We start from the raw sequence: 21,374 nt of genomic DNA, 5'->3' as shown, positions 1-21,374 counted from the left end.
TTATTCCGTCTCATATTAGATATCAACACTGATAAAATATTCCCATTCTATTGATTATGTTTTGAATTATTATCACAAACACTGTACATGAAGATGACAAGAATAAAAGAAAGTCCAAAAGACTGAAATCACATGGAACGATCACTAACCCCACAAACAAAGTTTAATTCTAATACAGAATAGAAAATTCTATTATCGAATAGAAAAGCTGGTGATGCAAAAAGCACACTCACCGTCCGTCATATTCATCCAAACAATCTCCTCTTCCTCGGGATTGAGGTCGGTGTAAAAGCTGAGAGGCAAATACCACTTGTAGTTGAATGGCGAAGGTGGGTGACTCAGGTTTTGTTTCTGAGGGTTGGGTGTCAATAGGAAGCGAGTCTGTGTAGCTGATACCGAATTTCCATCTTTACTGATTGAAACCAATGGAAATCCCATCTGCCTTGTCCACGTATCCATGATGGACTGAAAAAAACGAAAAGTTTTCATTAGTTCAGACTAATTCATTCTCACAAAATTATGAATATCTTAGGGTGATGAAGCTCCTGAACTGCTAATCCTCAGAGGTGAAAGTAATAAATTCTACACTTCTAAACCAAAAAAGTAAGATTATTGGAATGAGAAAACTCTTAATTTCTCAACCAGAGAAGAAAGGCGGGATGCACACCGGAGTAACGCGTTTCGTGAAAAAAGTTTCAGGAAACGTGAAACGAAAGTTGCTCGCAATCGACTGATAAGATTAAGCAGGGAACGTTTCTTTTGTATGCATGCGCGAGTGAAACGGATTGCATGAAACAAGTTTCATGAAAGAGGGCTTCACGAAATGCGTTTCTCCGGTGTGCATCCCGCCTAAGTTCATTCAAATATTCGCTTTAAAACAAAGTGTATCACCTTCAACAGAGAAGAAAATATCAGTGCTCACGCTATGAGAGACTAGATAATTTGTTGGTTTTCCTGTAGCTGGATAGAGCGAGAATCACTAACTTTCCAAATAATCCGGTTCCGATCTGTTATATCGATCGAAATCCATGGCATACATTCATTTGAGTCAGCGGCCTGTTATAAATCAGTAATAATGTTTTTCATGTCTTGTTAAGATCCGGCACCTGAGAAATTGGTGAACAATATGTACTAGCATAAAGTAAAGATATGATTAATTTGTACTATTTGTCTCTGTTTCTAGTCAGTAATGTTTAGCATGAGAACGCGCAGTTATGAATTGAATTAATGAATGTGAATGAACTATTGACTTATATAGTATAATTCCATCAAGACTCACGCTGAAATTCAAGTATACATTGTAACAATTGAAATTCCAAAATAGATTACCTACTGAATTATCGTAAACAGCTCATAGTGATATCTCCCTTCTCTGGTCGCCAACGTTACGTAACGTTAGGCTTCAGCCTTAAGCCCAATGGAACCTCGACTTCCACCGATCATACTGCTCGGCCGTTATTATAAATACTACTAAATAGTATACTCTATACTCTATCTACCTATCCTATACAGTATACTGGTATTCTAGTCTAGAAATATATAATGGTGTAACAATCGAAACCGGTATCTCGATCTTCAATAAATCTGTGGTTGGACAATATCTAGTATTTTCATTCAGTATGGATAATTACCTCAATATCATCAACATAACTACTCAGAGAGTGAAAATATATAATATAGTAGTCTATTTATATTCAGTATGGTTGGTTCCCATATTCTTTATTGATTCATACAATATAGTTACATGATAGGGAGAGAAAAAATAAGGTAACCTTGTGCTATTCCTCTCACAAATTTAGATAAGGGTTACACATAGTCCGAAATAGGTTAAAGCTGCGTTTACACCAAAGTTATTAACAAAATGTTAACTTAATCCTTGATAACTTGATCCTTATAGATTCTTTTAGATTGAACATAATATCATACACATGATGATCATAATATGTGCTTGTCAAGTTCCGTCCAATCTAATAGAATCTATTAGTTAGTTATAAGGATTAAGTTATTAACATTTTGTTAATAACTTTGGTTAAACGCGGCTCAAGTCTTGTAGTTTTACACTTCACAACATTTTTAGTCCTCAATTATTTTCGCTAAGTAGGTTTCTGAATTCAGATACTTTAGAACCAAAAATTGGAGAAATATTTCACATGATTAAGATAGGAAATTTTCACATATGAAAGAAATAATAAATTTTGCTGTACCAAAAAACAAACTTAATTATCATCAACACAGCTACTCAGAGAGTGAAAAGTGATGGATAGAAGTGTTGACTCTCACCTTACTGTAGGAGATGGTGTCAAAGATGGCTTCAATCTCGGTGGGATCGTGAACGCCGACCGAGATCGGGTGACTGTTGGTGAGGGCGTCCAGGTTGAGACCGGGCTGCGTCTTGTCCAGAACGAACTGCTCCATCATGTTCCAGCCGGGCATCACGTGATCGACGCCGAAGTACTCGAGGAAGCTGGCAAAGCCCTCGTTCAGCCACAGGTCGTTCCACCAGCGCATCGTCACCAGGTTCCCGAACCACTGAGCAAGGCCATGGGTAGCACAACCACTCACTAAACTTCTTACACATCTCAATGCGGACTCCCTCACATCACTATCAGAGACTGGTATTACGTAAATATAATACCCATAGTTCTCTCTGTCCAGTACAGTGAAAATGTTATCCCCATGAGTTCTAAAGGGAATATATTACCACTCAGCCTGGCCGAGCGAGAGTATTGTTAAAAGGCTGTGCAAAGGCTAAAAATAACCTTTCTACTAGTGATATTGATTAGTACATCATGAAGCTATCAAAATGAAAAAGGTTTCTCAGGAAAAAATTTTTCTTCGATCATTACTTTTTGAGATATAAGCGCCTAAATTTTAAATTTTGGGACAGAACATTCCAAGTTCGGTAAGAGATAAATCCATGAGATTTGGAGGATAGATTCTTCATGGTATTGTTGATCTAGTTAAACAAAAAGTTTCTTAAAATATTGATTTTTGAGAAAGTTATTCAATTTACCAAAAATAACTCAACTAAAAGTTACTTTTGGTCATTTTTGGTAAATTGAATAACATTCTCAAAAATTGATATTTTCAGAAAATTTTTGTTTTATTAAATCAACAATACCATGAAGAATCTATCCTCAAAATCTCATGGATTGATGTCTCATCGAACTTGAAATGTTCTGTCCCAAAAATTTAAACTTTAGGCGCTCATATCTCAAAAAATAATGATCGAAAAAAAATGTTTTCCTGAGAAACCTTTTTCATTTTGATAGCTTCATGATATACAAATCGGAAAAATTTGAAAAATATCACCAGTAGAAAGTTTATTTTCAACCTTTGCACAGCCTTAATCCCATTATATCATTGTTGGTTATCCATCTTGTTTTCACTGGAATTATTACTATTGTATTCTTATATAACTTCTAAGTGAATAAACACTCACATTCTTTGGTGTGGCGACGACCGTTTCGTGCTGGTATTGCAATTCTCAAGTCAATCAGAAAAAACAGAATGAGTGTTTTTTCACTCACAAGTTATATAAGGATACAATAATACCCATTACATCAGTTTTAGTGTTTACATTAGTTTATATTACATTCGTTTTCAAGTGTTTGCACTGAAAATTGGACTCGAGTTCGAAAGTGAATGAAGCATAACCAACTTCTTGTACTTGGTGTATGAATCAAAATTAGGAAAAGAAACAGCTTTGGGCTGTGCCTATTTGTCCTACCCCAATAATTTCGATAAATCGTTTTGTGATCATTGAATAAATAAATTATATGGGAATAATATTGTCACTGTACAGGACACGTTGACTGATACTGATATGTAGGAATCCGCCTCTACACATCAACCACGAGCTGAGCTCTGGCCAATGGAAATGGATGCTCAAGCAGGCATGCAACAATGGATGCCATAAATACTGACAGTTGTCACACCACACTTACTAATGGCCGTTTTTACAGTCACCGATTATTGCCAACACGACACGACAGGGCAGAATGTTCTTCGATTGGCTATTGACAATAAATCAACAGGACAGATTTTCTTCGATTTGATATCGACAACTGACATTGTCACACTCTCTGATGATCGTTATCACAATCAACGATTTCTCGCCAACATGACCTGACAGGACAGAATATTCTTTGATTGGCTATTGATAATTAGTCAATTGGGAAATATTCAGTCCTGTCTTGTCGGTGAGATACCAGTGGTTATGAAAACGGCTGATTTCTCGCCGTCACAATACCGCCTGGTTCCCAAATGGCATATAGTTTCAAATGGAACAGCTTTCACACTCACCAAATGTGTCGGCCGGTTGTCGTCCGACAGAAATTGTGTCGGTGAAAGCATTGCTCTCACTAGTGTCGGACGACTGCTCAAACTGTCAACGAGAGTCTTGTATGTGCTTTTGTCAGTTTGAATTACAGTACTATCGAATTCGGTATTATCTGTGTTCTACTAGAAAGTTACTACTGACGTTTCAAGAAAAGAGTAGAATGTTCAAGGAGAACAAAAAAATGACTAATTTGGATTAACAAGAACTATATTTTTTGTTCCAGTAGAAAGCTAGGAACGTTCAAGAAACAAGTAAAATATTGAGGAAAACAAATAATTACTAATTTGGAACTATATTTTTTGTTCCAGTAGAAAGCTAGGAACGTTCAAGGAACAAGTACAATGTTAAGGGGAACAAATTATGACTAATTTGGAACTATATTTTTTGCTCCAGTAGAAAGCTCACGTTCTTTGAACTTGAACGTTCAAGGAACAAGTACAATGTTAAGGAGAACAAATTATGACTAATTTGGAACTATATTTCTTGTTCCAGTAGAAAGCTACGAACGTTCAAGGAACAAGTAAAATGTCAAGGAGAACAAAAAATGGCGTCTCTACTCTCATATTCCCCCCTGTGGGAGGGGGTGGGTGAGAATACTCTCATGGTGACTCCATGCCTGTCGTAAGAGGCGACTAAGGAGGCCGAGTAATCGTCGGCTAAAGCGACCTCTGCTGGAGAACAGCTTCGGGTGGATGTACCAGCAGGGGAAGGGCACCCTTTTGTCCTGGGGTTGAGAAATCGGCCCCAAAGGCGGATAAACCAGTTTAAATGGTAAACGGCATAAGGATGTAGATGGCAACGGGCGACCGCTACATTAAATACTTTTTTCTTCAAATTGCCAGCCAGAGCTCAGCACATGATGGTCCATCATTAGCATCCATATATATCACTCATTATTTCGATCAAATAAGGAGTCATTATTTCGATCAAAATAATAATAATATAAAACAATAATAACAAAAGGTGTCTACAAACAGGTTTTTGCTCTTTTAGGAATTTCTATAGAAATACAGATAGGTGAGATCCACTCAGTGAGCATTAATAATAATATTTTTATTATTTATTTCTAGACTGCAGTGCATTTTCAAAAAATATAAATTTTCAGGCACATCTCATTTTGGTTCCAAAAATTAATAAAATTCCCGACAAACAAGAAGCATTTCAAACAAATGGTAGAGGACATTTGACAAGCATGAAACATTTCTTGTGTATTTTCAGTTTATTGTTATAATGTTATATTCAATAAATTCATTCCAAAATGCATCAAATCATGCAACATTGCGATAACAAGCTCTTCTGTACTATTTTTTTAGACTACAGTTACTATATCAAAGAGTTACTATTTTTATATAGTAACTGTTATTTGGACAAACGATTGTTTTCCGTTTTTATAAATCGATCAAGGATCGTTTCGAGCTGCTGATATTCTATTGAAATCAAGTCAACTAAAACTTTGCAATTGAACTGAATCTTTTTCTTCTAAATCGTCAACTATTTCTTGTGATATAGATTAATGGGATACAAACATTTTTGCTATCATTTTTCTCTAGGAAAAATTTGAGTGTGGCGAGTTAGGGGAAAATTCTTTTGTCGTATACTATATACTATATTATTAAGAGTGATCATACTGATTGCACACTTTCGTGCAATGACATAGGCTAGTTACATACACATCGGTTTTTGGTCGTACGATATTTTACCGTCCTTATAAATTCTATTAGATTGAACAGATGATTTCAAACATTTGATGTTTGCCAAGTTCCGTTTAATCTCATAGAATTCATAGTGACGACAAAATATCGTACGACCAAAAATCGATGTGTGTGTAACTAGCCATACTGATTCCAATCGACTTCCACAAGGCTAGCTCGATCTAATAAATGAATCTATACGTATAATATAAAACAACTTTTATAATAGGTGTGAACAACTTCAACCAAATTAAAACAACTTCAAAAATATTTTGGATAAAGAAGCACTACCAATGCTTCAGCTTTTTCATAATAGTTACCTATTCTACTATACTGCTCAAGCTAAATATACAATATATGCAATAATTACATCAATTTATACATTGATATTATACAGCTATCGTTGCAATGATAATTTTTGCTTTACATAATAGCCTAGTGAATGTATAATAAATTGACTAGTTCGAAATATTGTGTTCCATCACTAAAAAATACACAGATCTAGATAAAAACTTCAATGAATCAGGCTAGCGAAGTATACACTAATCTATAAGGTTTGGGTTGGATAAGATTCTGATGAAACTAAGCACAATGAATACTGTAAGTTAAAACAATATCTTCAGCTAGGCTAGCTATCACCTACGGTACTGGATTTTACACCCATCTTGGAGGCTGTTTAAAGCACTAAACTAATAGCATAGGAATAAAGTTTTCTTAAAATAAGAAACAATTGGCGAACCTGAGGCAATATCCGATGAGAAGTTGGGAGCACATGGATCAGATTGCAATGAGCTCATCAATTTTCTGGTTAATTCACATAAAATAATAAATATAATTTATACTTGATTTTGTAACTTGAATGACAAGATTCAATAATCACTGAAAACGTTAGTGTTTTATAGGAAAAACTTTATGAATAATAATATGGATTTAATCGCTGAGAACAAAAAATGGTGTTACAAGGTCAGTTGAAATAAAATCACTTGTGTGTCTAGAATAGTATCTATATGTATGCTACTCTGGTCTAATCACAATGGAAAATGCCTTATGACGTTTAATCTATCAGAGGCCCACGGGAGATAACGAAATTGAGTTTTGATCAACAACTATGTAAGATGTTTCACAATAATCTCGTGAAAATAATGTATTTTCAATAGTCTTTTAGAGTCTTGTCAATAGTCTTTTCAATTAGTCTTTTATATTGGAGATATCTGATAAATTTTCAATTTCTGTTCTTAGAATTAAATTATTTAGCTGATAAGTTTTGTAATGTTCTTAATATAAAGCGTATTTCCTCCCATTGAATATTACTTTTCCTCCTTATTTTTGACAATGAAGTATCGAGTGAACCCACAAGTAGCCCTATTAAAATAAATGAATAAGAAAAGTGATACATTTGCACCTCCTTTCCTTGGGCGCAATTTGAAGCTACAATTAGATAGTATCAGATAAAAGTATCCTATTTCTCAATATTTCCTCATCACTTGATTCATTGATCCATACTTATCATCTGCAAAAAAATTACTACCTAATATTGTATATTCAATCATTGATAGTTTAAACCCTCATTAGCGAACGGTTTGTTTGCCGGGTAGCCTATACAGCCCCTCAAGTACGGAACGGTAAGTTAGTTCAAGTGTAGGTCGCGCACGCGTTCAACCTCCATGTAAAGGAGCGTACAGACTTGTGGGCCACGAACACGCGCATTTAGCTTTTAATCTGCGGATGTCCAGCTTACTATATCTGTATTTGTAAAGAAACACTAAAGATACAGATAAAGGATAGCATCCGCTGATGAAATTTGAAATGCGCGTGTTCGTGGCGCATAAGTCTGTACGCACCTTAAAACGATCTAAGATTCCTCAAACATTGACAAACAAAATGTATAATCTAATATTCAATGTTTTATATTTAAAGTTGAAACCCTCATACGTGTACGAAACCGCGGTAACTAACGGTTTGTTTGACGGGTTGCCTAAACAGCCCCTAGGTGCGAACAGAGCGAGTAAGTCCACTACCTCCGTTAACAAAGCCGTAGTGCATTCGTGTGACGTCAGCACTGGTAGGGCTTCTCTTCCAATAAAAACACTAGCTGATATAGATCATCTGAAATTAACGAATTTTTATTGGTGTAGGAGCCCTTCCTGTGCTGACGTCACACGAATGCACTACGGCTTTGTTTACGGAGGTAGTGGTAAGTCGCGGTGAAGATCGTTGCCACTAAACTGCTATGCAATGATAAAAACATTTGGAGTAATAATACGATAAAAATGAAATAATAATTTATATAAATGATTCACAGATCGATCCTGGAGTTTGAACAGAATGGTCAGGACGATATTTAGCTTTCAGTTCAGGTCTTGCTCACACTTGACCATCATGTCAATACAAACACATTGTGAAACATGATCAGAACGCTCAAGTATCAAAAGCGTTCTAGCACGATGACATCCAAATGTTTTCATCATTGCTAGCTGATTAGTGGTATCGATCGAAATTTCAAGCTAAACCGGGACCTACATGTTCTGTTTGCATCTTCACATAGACTTATTTATTCCTAGCCATTAACAGCTGATCTGAGATTATTATTTGACAAGAAATATTGGATATTCAACTACAGAGTTGTAGTTGAATTGGAATTGGTGTTTACCTACTTAGATTAGTGGTATCGATTAAAATTGGAAGCTAAACCGGGGCCTACTAGTTTTGTTCGTATCTTCAGACTCTTTAATTTCTATCCATTCATTTCTGATCTGAAAGTATTTGACCATTGATTATTCAACTATGGTGAGGTTCACGTTAAAATGACAGTGGAGAAAGGAAGGGGAAGAGCTTTATTTATTTATTTATTCGTGGACAGAATCACAATTTGCCGATTCTTTGTCTTCCACTGCCTTCTATACAGGATAGCTGATACCGGTATATCCGATGTAATATCAACTGTTCATTCTTGTTTAAAATTATAGTTATATTTTATTCGACAAAGACAAATATTTCTCAACTCAATGATTTAATAATATATTCTCATAATTGGAATTTAATATATTTTCAAATAATTATTTATCTCTAAATAATTGGAAAAAGTTCTGACAACATTGCAAAGCTACAAAAGGATAGCACTATCTGCTTTGTTGAATGATAAGACAAGGATAGCAACACATGAGGTCCACGTGATGATGGCAGTGGAGGAAGATAGAAGAAAAACGTTGCCGGACAAATTTTTGTCTTGTCAGTGCCTTCTATAGACGGTAGCTGATACAGGTTTATTGATACCGTATAATATCAACTGTTTATCCTAGTTTAGAATAATCAATTATATTCTATTAATCAAGAAATTATATTTTTCAATAATTTCATAATGAATTTTCATAATTAAAATGAAATATTTTGTTATTCAATAATTATTGATTCTACATTGTCAAAAGACGATCTGGCAACAGAGTAAAGCGACAATGAGATAGCGCTATCAACTTTGTTGAATGATAGACAAGAATAGCAATATACTTGAATATTATTGTTGTTGTTAAAACTTTTTCTTTTTCCTTCTCTGCTTTCATCAATTTTCTTTCCACAGTGGCACATGTTTTCCCTTAACCTGTTTCTATGCTCAATTTTATTCTTTTTATAGCTTATTAGATAAGTTTAGATAAGTTAGATAGGTTAGATTAGTTTTTATTCTGTATTTATTACTTATGCTTAGATTACTTTCAATTACTTATGCTTTTCTTATACTTATCAACTTTCTTATGTCAAATCAAATCAAAAAATTCTTTATTGGTTCTTCAACAACAATAAATATACAAAAAAAAACTTTGAGCAAAAAAAAGAGATACCAATCACCTGCAAGGAAAATCCTGTGCGCAGGTGAGAGTTGCTAATACAAATTCAATATGAGTCATTAAGAGCTTACAAAAGATGAAATAAGAATTTATATAATATAATATTTAATGAAAGAAGATGATGAATAAGTGGAATAAGGGTGAAAGAAAGAAGGAGAAGAGAAAAAATGAAAAGAGAAAGAAAGAGAGATGGCAAATATACGGTACTATTGAAACAAAGATAAGAGTCACTCAAAAAGTATGTCCTCGATTTTACTGGTAATTATCCATTCAATAGTTCTTTTTTAAAGCAATGGAACAGAATTTAGATTAATATGCTCCATAAGGTAATTTGGAATTTTGTTGATTAATTTATTAGCTAGGTAGAAGTATTGTCTCCGGCAAACATTAAGATCCATTCTTATATTTTCAAACCTATTTCTGGAAGGTCGGAAATTGAGGTTTGATTCACGGAATAGAAAAATATCTTTATTATTCCTAATGAAAATTATGAGGTTTTTATATATAATTGACGGACTGTTAAAATTTTAAACTCATTGAATGAATATTTCGTTGGATAAAGACGAGGTTTACCTAAAATAGTTTTAATAAGGTGTTTTTGGATAATAAAACGTTTTTTAAAATGAGCATTCATAGCACCCCCTCAAGCCCGAATGCCATACTGTAATACAGATTGAGCATATGAGTAGTAGATTAGCTTTGTTATTCTTTGATTATTTAGTTGTTTGATTTGATGAAATTTGTAAATAAGAAATATTAGTTTTTTGCACATGTTGTCAATATGACTGTTTATCTTAGATAAGGATCTATTGTTATACCTAAATATTTAACATTATCTTTTTTATTTATTTTTGGACAGGAACATAAGCTATCATTATCGCAATTTAGGAGATGGATTTTAATGGTGTTGACTGCATGAGGTTCAGTTGATGTATTTGTGAATTGCATGTACTGTATCTCTTATTTTTATTTCTTTTAGTAACTTACTTCATTCGATTAAAAATGGTAGTGAAGACTGGTTTTGGCTTAATGTCTGTAGTCTTTTTTTTTGTTCTGTAATAAATAATACCATTGCTAATCAAACACTGCCATTATAACGTGGACCTCACTAGTGATAATCAAATACTGCCATTATAAAGTGGACCTTACTATATAAGGAGAAATATTGGATTTGGATTGGTGTTCACTTGCTTGGATTATTTGACATGAATGATTGAATATCGAGTTGTATTGGAATTGGTGCTTACCTGGTGTGCTAGTTCATGGGCGACGACAACTGCCACCCACTGATGCGCAGCAGCTGACGTCTCGTTGGCGTCATACAGGATCGACGTCTCTCTGTAAGTGATGAGGCCCCAGTTCTCCATCGCACCGACGCCGAAGTCAGGAATCGCTATCAAATCTACAGAAAAACCGTAAAAACAGTTTAATTCATCTACTAACCACTGAATTGCTCAATTCAATATTAACTACTACACCCTACTGAGTCGTCTGAAAAACACTTCGTGTGGATGTGAGTTGACCCTTGAAAACGTAGAAGAAAATCACAATAAATGTGACAATGAAACAATTCGGATCTTAATCTTCCTAAATTCAAAATTAATTGTTTCAAGTGTTTGTGTTTTGTTTCAATGTGGAAATTAATGAAGAATTGAAAAGTGGCACATAACCTTTATTTTGGCAATTTATTTTATGAAATTGGAATGAAAAGAAGTTTTGGACTGTAGTCTGTTTCTTTGTCCTTAAGATGATTGTAAATGATAAATAAATAAACACTCAATTATTCAATTTAATGCCATCTACTACATACTTGGGAAATATACAGGGTGTTTCAGAAGTAGTGTCGAGAATTTTAGGGTATTGTACCTGGATGCTAGGAGACTACAAATGTCATATTTGAAGTGTCCAAAACTCAGCGGTTATCCTTATAGCTGCCATTTTGTTTTTTCACTCAAAAATTTTTATCTCAAGAACGAAATGTTGTATTGATCTGAAATTTGGCATGAATATTTATGCTATAAAGACTCAACTATAAAAAATAAAACAAAAAATTTTTCGTTGAAATTTTTCAAAATGGCGGCCATTTTAAATTTTTGATGGCGAATATCTCGAAAACCGTCCATTTTACAGAAAATTAACAAGAGACAAAAAAGTTAGCAAATTTTTTCACGATTCCAATGATACCTAATTTATTAAGATTGGTCGAAGAATAACAGAGAAATTAATTTTTTTCGTACTGCATGCATGACCACTTTTCACCATTTAAAGATCAATATTAATTTTTTTTATAATTTCATGAAAACCGTTCTTATTACAGAAATATACAAGAATAACTTTCCTCCAAATTTTATTTTACATTGAAAAATATTAATTTCACTCAAATCGGTTCACTGATACTAATGCAGCAATTGCTCAAAATGCCGTCCTTCAACTTGATTACACAGTCTGCACCTTTCAATCATGGACCGTCGAACTGCTATAAAAGCATTTTCATCATCTTGAATGGCACCTGCTGCAGCAACCACTCTTGCCACAAGGTCTTCTTCGTTTTCTACTGGCGTGCTGTAAACAAGGTCTTTCATATGGCCCCAGAAAAAAAAATCTAAAGGGTTGAGGTCAGGTGAACGTGTACTGGTCCACCCCGCCCAATCCACCGCTGACGATAGGTCATGTTCAGAAAGTCCGTAACAACATTTCCGAAATGAGCAGGGGCACCATCATGTTGAAACCAAATATTATATCTGTTTGCAAGAGGCACATCTTCCAAAAGTTCTGGTAGTATGTCTCTTAAAAAAGTAATGTACGTGGGAGAATTCAGACGATTAGGAAGAATGTATGGTCCAATCACGCGATTACCTAAGATACCCGTCCAAACATTCAGCGAAAATCTATGCTGATAACCACGCACTTTGACCTCATGAGGATTGTCTAAGGCCCAGACGTGACTGTTGCGAGAGTTGAAGATTCCTTCTCTTGTAAAGCTGGACTCATCGGTAAATAACACATTTTCTAGAAAATTTGGTTGGATAATGTCTTGCTGAAGAAACCAACGGGCACAGTTTACTCTTGGCTCATAGTCGCGTTCAACCAATGAGTGAACTTTTTGAAAGCGGAAGGGGTGAAGTCTTTCCTTGTTTAGTACACGCCACACAGAAGAAGCACTTGAATTGATTTGCTTTGCAACTGCTCTCGTACTCGTTCTAGGATTGAAATCGAATTTCTGCAATACTTCCTCTTCAAAAGCAACATTTCGAACTGCTCGAGGCCTACCAGCAATTACCCTGTTCCGTTCAAATGAACCAACTTCTCTCAGCCGATTGTGAGTTCTTGTGAACACCTTGTAGGAAGGGAGACGGCGGTTTGGAAATGCAGCTGCATACATTCTTCTTGCTTCGGTCGCATTGCCAAGAGCTGCTCCATACATGAAGTGAATATCGGTGTACTCCAGCGAACTAAATTCCATTACAATAATTAAATATTTGTGTAGAAGCAACGTAAGAAAATATTGAAACTGGAAATTTAAGATAGAAATAAGACCTAGGAAACGTGAGACTAAGAAATAGGAAGCACTACATCTGGTTCTTTACTTTTAATGAAACAACAATACTTTTACAAGACAAACATTATCATCTGAAAACCATTGTAAAATCATCTGTTTGCCCATATGGAGCCATACCAAGTTTCAAAGCTTCATCTTAAATACATCTGGAATTAAAAAATTAATATTGATCTTTAAATGGTGAAAAGTGGTCATGCATGCAGTACGAAAAAAATTAATTTCTCTGTTATTCTTCGACCAATCTTAATAAATTAGGTATCATTGGAATCGTGAAAAAATTTGCTAACTTTTTTGTCTCTTGTAAATTTTCTGTAAAATGGACAGTTTTCGAGATATTCGCCATCAAAAATTTAAAATGGCCGCCATTTTGAAAAATTTCAACTAAAAAATTTTTTTTTATTTTTTATAGTTGAGTCTTTATAGCATAAATATTCATGCCAAATTTCAGATCAATACAACATTTCGTTCTTGAGATAAAAATTTTTAAGTGAAAAAAACAAAATGGCAGCTATAAGGATAACCGCTGAGTTTTGGACACTTCAAATATGACATTTGTAGTCTCCTAGCATCCAGGTACAATACCCTAAAATTCTCGACACTACTTCTGAAACACTCTGTATAACATAATAGCAATAGAACAGTTTCAATGAAAAATGGAATAATGTGCTCCATATGCTGGGATGAAAAATGAGAATAAAGAGAGAAATAATTCGCATGAGTTCGAGGAAATTGATTTTCTAAGGGAACGGATATCCTTGGATATCCTTCCAATTGGAAGGGAATCCATGTTTAATCTTATACTTCTTAGCAGTGGGTCACAGAGGAGGTATGATACTCTGTCATGGTAGGTACTCTTGATAGACCTTGAAAAAAAATTGTTTCATACAAAATTTCTCTCACACTAACATCGTTAATGTACGTTGATTTACATTATACAACATCAAATAAATAAACACATATACACCACGATCATATTGTATTTATCCCCTTAATCATTTTGAACTCGAACATTATCTATAATTACATTTGAATAATGTAAATTACACTGTTGGGAATATGGGCTAACAAATAAAAAATAAATGCCTTTATTGAATGTGATTGCATTACACTTATACAATTTAATCCACAAAAGTCACGCTGGCATATACTTCATGGCAAAGAGCCGTCAGGAGGAGTTGGTAAGCTGTTTTTTACATTATTTTCTTTAAATTGATAGAAAATTAATTTTATAACATAAAAATTGAAAAAGAATAAATGAGAAATAGGGGAGAAAAGGTTTATACAATGAAAGAGAAAAATCAGAGCAATAGTACCTTATGGGTATAATTAAAAATTGAATTCCTGGATCATGAAATATCTATACTTTATACTTTATAGGCTAACAATACAGTATGCTATTTAAATTAATTCAAGTCTTCTAACACTTATATGTATTTTTTCATGTTATTAAGTGAATTAACACTATTCTTGACGTTTGTTACAACACTTTGTGCTTATGACAATAAAGGATTATTGATTCATATTGATCGATTGAATTGATCTAAATTTGAAGAAAACCAACAAGAATGCTCCATTACATCCAACACCTCATCGGTGAATGATGTGTAGTTTTTTGGAGATAAAACTGGGGAAATACTTGCATTGAAACACTCACCTTGTTTGGGCAGAGGATAGTCGACACCAAAGAACTCTTCGTAGTGATCCATCATGCTGGTCGCCGTATCCAGGGCGAACTTCGCCTGAGGGGATGAGATCTGGGGGAGCGTAGACAGAGACGGAGATACCTTTGGCTGTCAGTGAGCTGATGTGCTTTGTAGTCACACACCACGAATGCCACCAAATAGGTGCTCATCTCCACCGACTCTTGGAAGTCATCCCTCAACTGCAATAACAGTATCAACACGAATTATAATATTATAATTATAATAAATTATAATTCCAATTTGGTAAATGTGCCGTATAAAATATCCTTCAACTGCAATAAACATAATTATCAAAAAGTATCAATCTTAATAGACAAGGACAATCTTATTATTTGATCTTCCAATGTTATTACATTGATGTCATTTGCATTGTGAATGAAATAAATAAAATTGATGGGTAAATGTACCGTAAACTTTCATTTATACGATAGAATTACTAGCAATCTTCTTATATCCTTTGATGACATGACCGGTATCGAATATTCATCCCATAATTATGTTGGTGTCCAAAGTTGAATTTGGGGACAAATAATAATCATTCTCAATCTTATGAAGCCGGTCGTGTCGTCAATGAAAAAATAAGGTACTAGTGATTCTATATATATAATAAATAAATCAACTAGCACTATATAAATCAGAATGTAGAATAACGTACTCTATACACATCATTAGAGACTGATAATGCTTTTGGATTATTTAAATCATTGAAGACTGATAATAATATTGAAACCTCTAAGTATCACGATTAAATTTAGTTATAGGCTACTTAACCCTCCGTCGGGCGCAGCCGGCCTCAGAGACCAACCAACAATATAATTTCCCTCTTCACTTCATACAGTCGGCCGAGCGCCCCACCACTCCATTTTTTCGTCTAAATCCATCAACCTCACAACATGCCAGCCTCAGTCAGTCGCCAACTTTTGCATAGTTTGTGTTATTTCAACATGGCTTCACAGGCCACATGCGCCCGATTATGTCATAAACACAAGATGCTGGCCAATGGTTATTTTTTATGCCTACCTGAATGTTGAATGTTGTGCATCAATGCACAAGTGATCTCGATTGGAAATCAACTTGAACCTCAGAAAAGGAGAATATATCTAAAAACTTTGTTTCATCAGCTTGTGATGGGACAATTAGCCCCGCGAAGTCCCAATACAAGTGGAATGCCAATTCAATTGCAAACTCGCTTGAAAAGGTTTTTGCCTAATGAACTTGAAATATTAAATTACCAACAATACCTCCCAAGAGAAGAAAGTGTGGAGTATGTGTGACTGGAACAGGATTCAGGAGAATGACAAATTAGAAAAAATGACAGATTAGGATGACAAATTAGGCCACTGTGCCAAACCTGTTTGACTGCAGCTATTTTGGGAGCCTCAACATCACAATGACTAATTATTGAAGATCAGTTCCAATAATTTTTACAAATAGCCTAAATTGTTAAAAAAAAAAATATTTTTTTCTTTTACACTTGATAATTTTCATTTTTTAGTTTAACCATACTAGTAGTGTTCAAAAATCAATTTTTTGTAATATGTTTGGTATAATTACTTAGAATAGATCCTACCAATCATTCCCCTATCGGTGCGCCCGATTTCGGTTCGGCCATAGGTGCGCCTGACGGAGGGTTAATTGAGCTTGAATTAGATATGAGATGAAGAGTGAATTGGATTATAAATTAAATTGAACATTCTATTCATTTTAAAAAGGTTAAAGAAAATTTATTAATTTGAAGAATCAGTCATTACTACCGTACTTGTCAGAATTGAATTTCTATATTGTTTCAAATTCAATAACAGAAAACTTTGGTTTTGGACATCATGAAAACATCATTTGAATGTTATTTTGAAATCTTCAAAATCCTTCTTGCAATCAGAATGATTTCTCTGTTTCTCAGAAGACCATTTGTGTTTTAGCAGAAACTAATCGTTTCCCGTTTGATTTTTCTGAAGGGGAATCCGAACTAGTTTTCTGGATTTAATACAGAGTATAGTTCTTTCAATTCTTCGTTTATTTTTTTATCTGAATTTATATAATTTTTATATACAAGCGAATTCTTATCATTCAGAGATTGATATTTCCCCCTAAACAGAATCAAATACCTCCATATTTTTTGCAAGCCAAACCTGGAGTTTCCATACCTACTTAATGTAATTATGGAATGATAAAAAAGTACTTGATCTACTACACTGCTAGCTTTCATTCTTTCTCTTCATATTTTTATCAATCTTATAGATTCCATTCTTAATCTATGAATCATTACGCTTCCTCTCTTCTTTAACATGTCAATGTAGAACAAATAAATAACGGAATAGTATGGGAACAATCATAAATAACATGAAACAACCAACTCTTGTAAGAATATCTGATTTATTCAATTACATATTCTTCCTAAATGAAGAAGGACCTCATCTTGTTAAATTTTAGTTCCCTTGGTATTAGAAAATTCTACCTTATTCGATGAATAATAATGATAATAATACGTTCTTCAAATAGACGGATTGGATTGGTTCTCGTTCAATGAGATATGAAAAGTTCTAGTGTGATATAAAAAGATTGAGAAAAAACACTTCACTCACATGAGCTACTTTTTAACAAAATAATAAAGGTTACTTCAAGATTTTTATATTGTTTTTATTAAAAAGATTGAGATACACTCACCAGACCAGTTCCCATGTAGAACCCTGCATCTTCAGTGTTGATGATTGGCATATTGAAGAGAGAGATGTGGAATCTGTCTCGAAATATCGACATTTTGAAACGTGCCTTGAATTGCGGTTCATCAAAGCATGGAAAAGCAGTTCTAGCATATGTTGGCTCGAAATGAGTTGTCGCCAGATACCTACGAATACAAACAATATTATTTCATCAATGAAACTCTGTACATTCTTAGAGATGTTCATAATATTTCCAATTTGTTTATTTATCAGATTGTGGTATTTATTTCACATAGGGATCTTTATAGGGCTTGGTTATTCTTGTGATTATTCCCAGATAGAATTCCTAGAGACGTTCATAATATATTCGATTTGTTTATTTACCAGCTTGTGAAATTTTTATTCTTATATAGGGTTCAGTCATTCTTATCATTAAAATAATTCTGTTGACAACAACTATTCATTACACATCTTTCAGTTATCATTTATACCTATAATCTCATAGGTGGGCTAGTTGTAACATCTTGCATAATCTATAAATGAAAGTAAGAAAATATTCTGTATGCAACTCTGTGGTCACTGCAGACTGGAAGCACGAACGATACACTCATTCATAACCTACTATTTTCTGTTTGCTGTATTATAATCACAATACAAGGAATCTTCAAACACCTTAAACTGAGTTTACAATGAAAAAGTACCGTACATTATAATAGTATAATATACTTCACCTATCAACGCCATTGATTCATTTGCTATGCCTGTCCCGAAAATTGGGACAACTAAAGTACCTAACTAACCATATTTCTGACTAGTTGGCAAGGTGATAATTAATTATTGTGGTTGTTTTCTATACTAAGGGCCGTTTGCATAGTGACAGTTTAAACTAAATTTAATTTTAAACTGGATTAAATTAATTAATACATATCAAGTCTAGTTTGTTATAATGTGTTTCATTTTGAGTTTAAGCCACCAGCTGATTAAATCGAGTTTAAGCTTTGACTGTGCAATCGGCCCTAAATGATATAAAAATACTGTATTAAATCATATCTAATATTTTTTCATTCATTAGCTAACCACATTCGATTAGAAAGGATACCTAATACATAAGACGATGAGATTTAGTGAAATATCACACTATAATACTGCTAAAAAGATAATTATCCACTTTATCCTAGCTATATAGACACTGTCTAGCTAGGAAGCACTACTGTGACTCAATTTGATTTATGTTTCCAATATTCCTAATGTAATTTAAAATACCCCAATTCAATTCATGTTCCAAATTTCAAATAAGGTTTCAATATTTCTAATGGAATAATTGAGACAGTTGAGAACAAAAACAGTTTTGAAGATTCAAATTAAAAGTATTCATAGCCTACATATTATTGTGAAATTAGTTATGCAATAGGGAAAAAATAAGAACTAAGTAGAATAATTTTAAATTATTCAATTAAATAATTATTTATATTCTAATTAAATATATTTTATAATTTATATTAATAAATAATTATTTATATTCTAATTAATATATTTTATAATTCATATTAATAAATAATTATTTAAATATTTTTCAATCAAATAAAAATTAAGTATGCCATACAATAAATAATAATGCCATCAAACTTAAGCTACAATATAGTAGAACTACAGTACCTTTTTTCTCCCTCAGCAGTTGTGTAGCTACTAAGGTAAAAGCCTTCCAATTCATGACTGAGACGCGATGTGAATCTCAAGACAAGAGTGTAGTTGACTTTTTTTCTGAATTTCTCCTTCACTTCGATATAGATCTGCTGAGCTGGTGGATATTCCAACAGCCGCGTTATTGGTAACCTTGTTTTTCGGTCTGTCAGCATCTGAAAAAATAATATAATGTTTTGAGCTGAGGATGATTCTCATAATATGAAACTTTAATTTGTAAGGTAGTGGATGAGAGGAATTGATTCTATGGAAAATTAGATTCTCGTGACAAAATATTAGATTTTCCATGACAAAAACAACAGGAAAATATGTGTAATGATTAGAAAACATACATCTCTCAGGGGTGGAATAGTTAAATATAGTTCTCGACGGAGAACCGTTTACAAAGCAAGGGAACATTCTGGTAATAACTCCACATATAGTCAACCAATCGTAGAAATTTATAAAGAATGAACTGGAGAATGATCAACGATATAATTATGATCTTAGAACTTAGAATGCAATTTGATGATATCAATAGAAATAGAAATAAAAATCTTAGTACCCTTTTTTGAATTATTTTATCACAACATGTTCAACTTGGAAATTGCATTAATGTCCGAAACATTGTTGTGATGAAATAATTCAAAAAAGGGTACTAAGATTTTTATTATTATTGATATTACACCAAGTAGCCCTATACAGAAAAGAGACAATTCGATGTCAATCGAAGTACAATACGAGTACAATGTTTTCATCTATTATGCTGCATTATTGTTCTATAGTATAGGTACTTTATCATTATCATTTTTCCACCAAGTTCTATTGGTATATTTTGTCCTATTCATGTGAAACGGGGAGGTTTGAGCATTTCAATTTGATCCATTCAATTTCAAAACACATACACATTTACCTTATCGGTTATAGTGAGATTTCTGCTATGGAGCACAATGAATGTGCTCTCTTTGTCCACTTGGAAATCAATTGTCACTTGACCTGAAAATAGAGAAGGATGCAGATAGAAGTATGAAGTAAGGAACAATAGTATCAAGTTTAAGGTATAATAAGTAACTCCTTATTTTGTGAGAGATGCATCCACATTCACAAAATTATATTTTCAATTCATAATAACATCCCATCAACATCTTACAAGTTTCAAGCAGACAAGGGATGAGCCAATGAAACATAAAAATAACAATGAACAAAAAATAAATTTGAAATGGATCATTCAGCGCTGCAAAAATTCGCCAATATAATAGTATGCTCCAAATAAAACGAGCTATTATGCTTGGATCAATTCAAATTTACATCACAATATATAATACAGCAAGACCGTAATGTAGTACCTGAAATTCACTTCAATCAGATCACTACTACGAATGGAGATGACTACAATTCAAAAAAAGCATTAACTTCATTAGCTATCATGGAAGAAACAAATGGTAATAAATTCTATTAGATAATAATATGCAAGGGACTCATCTACTGGAACGTGAATAGGTCTACTGGCGTTTTTAATAATTTGATATTGTTAATTTTATTTCATCTACGATATTAAAGAAAAAACTTCCCAAGAAAAGGGCCAGACCATATTAAGCGTTTTTTCAGGCAACAACCTAATCAGCCAATCGGACATCTTCTGCCCCACCAACTTTAAAAACGCCGTCAGAGAACGCCTGAAGAAACCATCAATTTGGTCTGGCCCAAAATTGTGTATTAAGTTCACTGATTCTACTCGAACAAGAGACGAGATATCTTACTATTTGATCAAGGTGGAATAGAAAATATGTTATCAGGTTGACTTGGTTTTTTAATTATTCCACGTAATAATATTATTCTAGCCTCTTTGTAGTCTAGTCTCTAGTATTCAGTATATTTAGTTTCTCATAACATTTTTTTC

General features: G+C 33.6%; 1 protein-coding gene across 1 annotated transcript in view; it reads right to left on the bottom strand.

Moving 5' to 3' along the window:
- Window positions 1-21,374, bottom strand: part of LOC111057774 (glutamyl aminopeptidase) — a 58,806-nt gene that overhangs the window by 17,511 nt on the left and 19,921 nt on the right. Inside the window, 9 exon segments of the mRNA XM_039427072.1 lie at window positions 234-498; window positions 2,281-2,529; window positions 11,120-11,274; window positions 15,086-15,176; window positions 15,178-15,243; window positions 15,245-15,313; window positions 17,799-17,979; window positions 19,451-19,650; window positions 20,388-20,470. Of these exon segments, the coding sequence (XP_039283006.1) occupies window positions 234-498; window positions 2,281-2,529; window positions 11,120-11,274; window positions 15,086-15,176; window positions 15,178-15,243; window positions 15,245-15,313; window positions 17,799-17,979; window positions 19,451-19,650; window positions 20,388-20,470 (1,359 nt within the window).

This window comes from Nilaparvata lugens, chromosome 4 (genome assembly GCF_014356525.2).
Source record: "Nilaparvata lugens isolate BPH chromosome 4, ASM1435652v1, whole genome shotgun sequence".
NCBI lineage: Eukaryota > Metazoa > Arthropoda > Insecta > Hemiptera > Delphacidae > Nilaparvata > Nilaparvata lugens.
The sequence above is the reverse complement of the archived record's forward strand: the minus strand, read 5'-3'. Positions and strand labels throughout refer to the sequence as shown.